A 732-nucleotide genomic window follows, 5' to 3' on the forward strand; every position below is an offset into this window, starting at 1 on the left:
CTGCAGCGAGGAAACACACGGGAGAGCAGCCGTCAAAAGTCCCAGCAGCTGCGGAGAGTCTGTCTTTGCGTGTCCACGGCGGCGTCGGGACATTGGTGAGGAGCCTCTGGAACTCTCCGTAAGGCTCAACAGATCAACTGTGGTGTGTGGTGTAAAGGGAAGCGTCTCTCTGCTCTCCCGTGTCTTTGGCGGCGCCGGACCCGGTGAGAGCGAGGCTGGGGGGGCGGGGGGAGACGTGTCAGACGCGTCCGTTGCCGTGCGTGCTGCTCCGGCGGGCGGACGGAGGGTGGGAGGAGTAGTGCAGCTCGGCCGTGGAGAAGGAGGAGGACGAGGAGCTGGAGGAGGCGGCGGTGAGTCCGCAGGCTTCACAGGCCAGAGCCAGCTGCCTCAGGGCGTCCAGGGAATCCATCTTAGCTCCGCGTAACAGGTCGCTCTGACCCTGCAGCAACACGGGAACATTACACTCAGTCAGCTCGAGTCATCAACAACCAGGCTACTGCACAAGAAATATACAAATGTATGAATGTGTAGAAAAAGGTTCTCTCCTGACGACAGCTCACAAACTGGAGGGAGACGCCGCCGCAGCGATGGAGGCCCGTTCACCTCCCGTTCACTTCACGTTCAGATTTGTCTAAAGAGAACGCCAGAGACGCTAACAGCCGCAAAGGGCGAACCGTGCATTCACACCAAGAGCGATGGAGGTGATGAAAGCGTTACGCTGCCGTTCAAAAC

The 732-nt window shown here is 59.6% G+C and overlaps 1 protein-coding gene across 1 annotated transcript in view; it reads right to left on the minus strand.

Moving 5' to 3' along the window:
• Nucleotides 1-227: 227 nt before the first annotated feature.
• plcl1 (phospholipase C like 1) overlaps nucleotides 228-732 on the minus strand; it is a 49,847-nt gene continuing 49,342 nt past the window's right edge. Inside the window, exon 12 of the mRNA XM_083921220.1 lies at nucleotides 228-439. Coding sequence (XP_083777346.1) covers nucleotides 239-439 — 201 coding nt within the window. The 3' untranslated portion in view covers nucleotides 228-238. The remainder of the gene's footprint in view (nucleotides 440-732) is intronic.

The sequence above is a fragment of the Echiichthys vipera genome, assembly GCF_963691815.1.
Source record: "Echiichthys vipera genome assembly, chromosome: 10".
NCBI lineage: Eukaryota > Metazoa > Chordata > Actinopteri > Perciformes > Trachinidae > Echiichthys > Echiichthys vipera.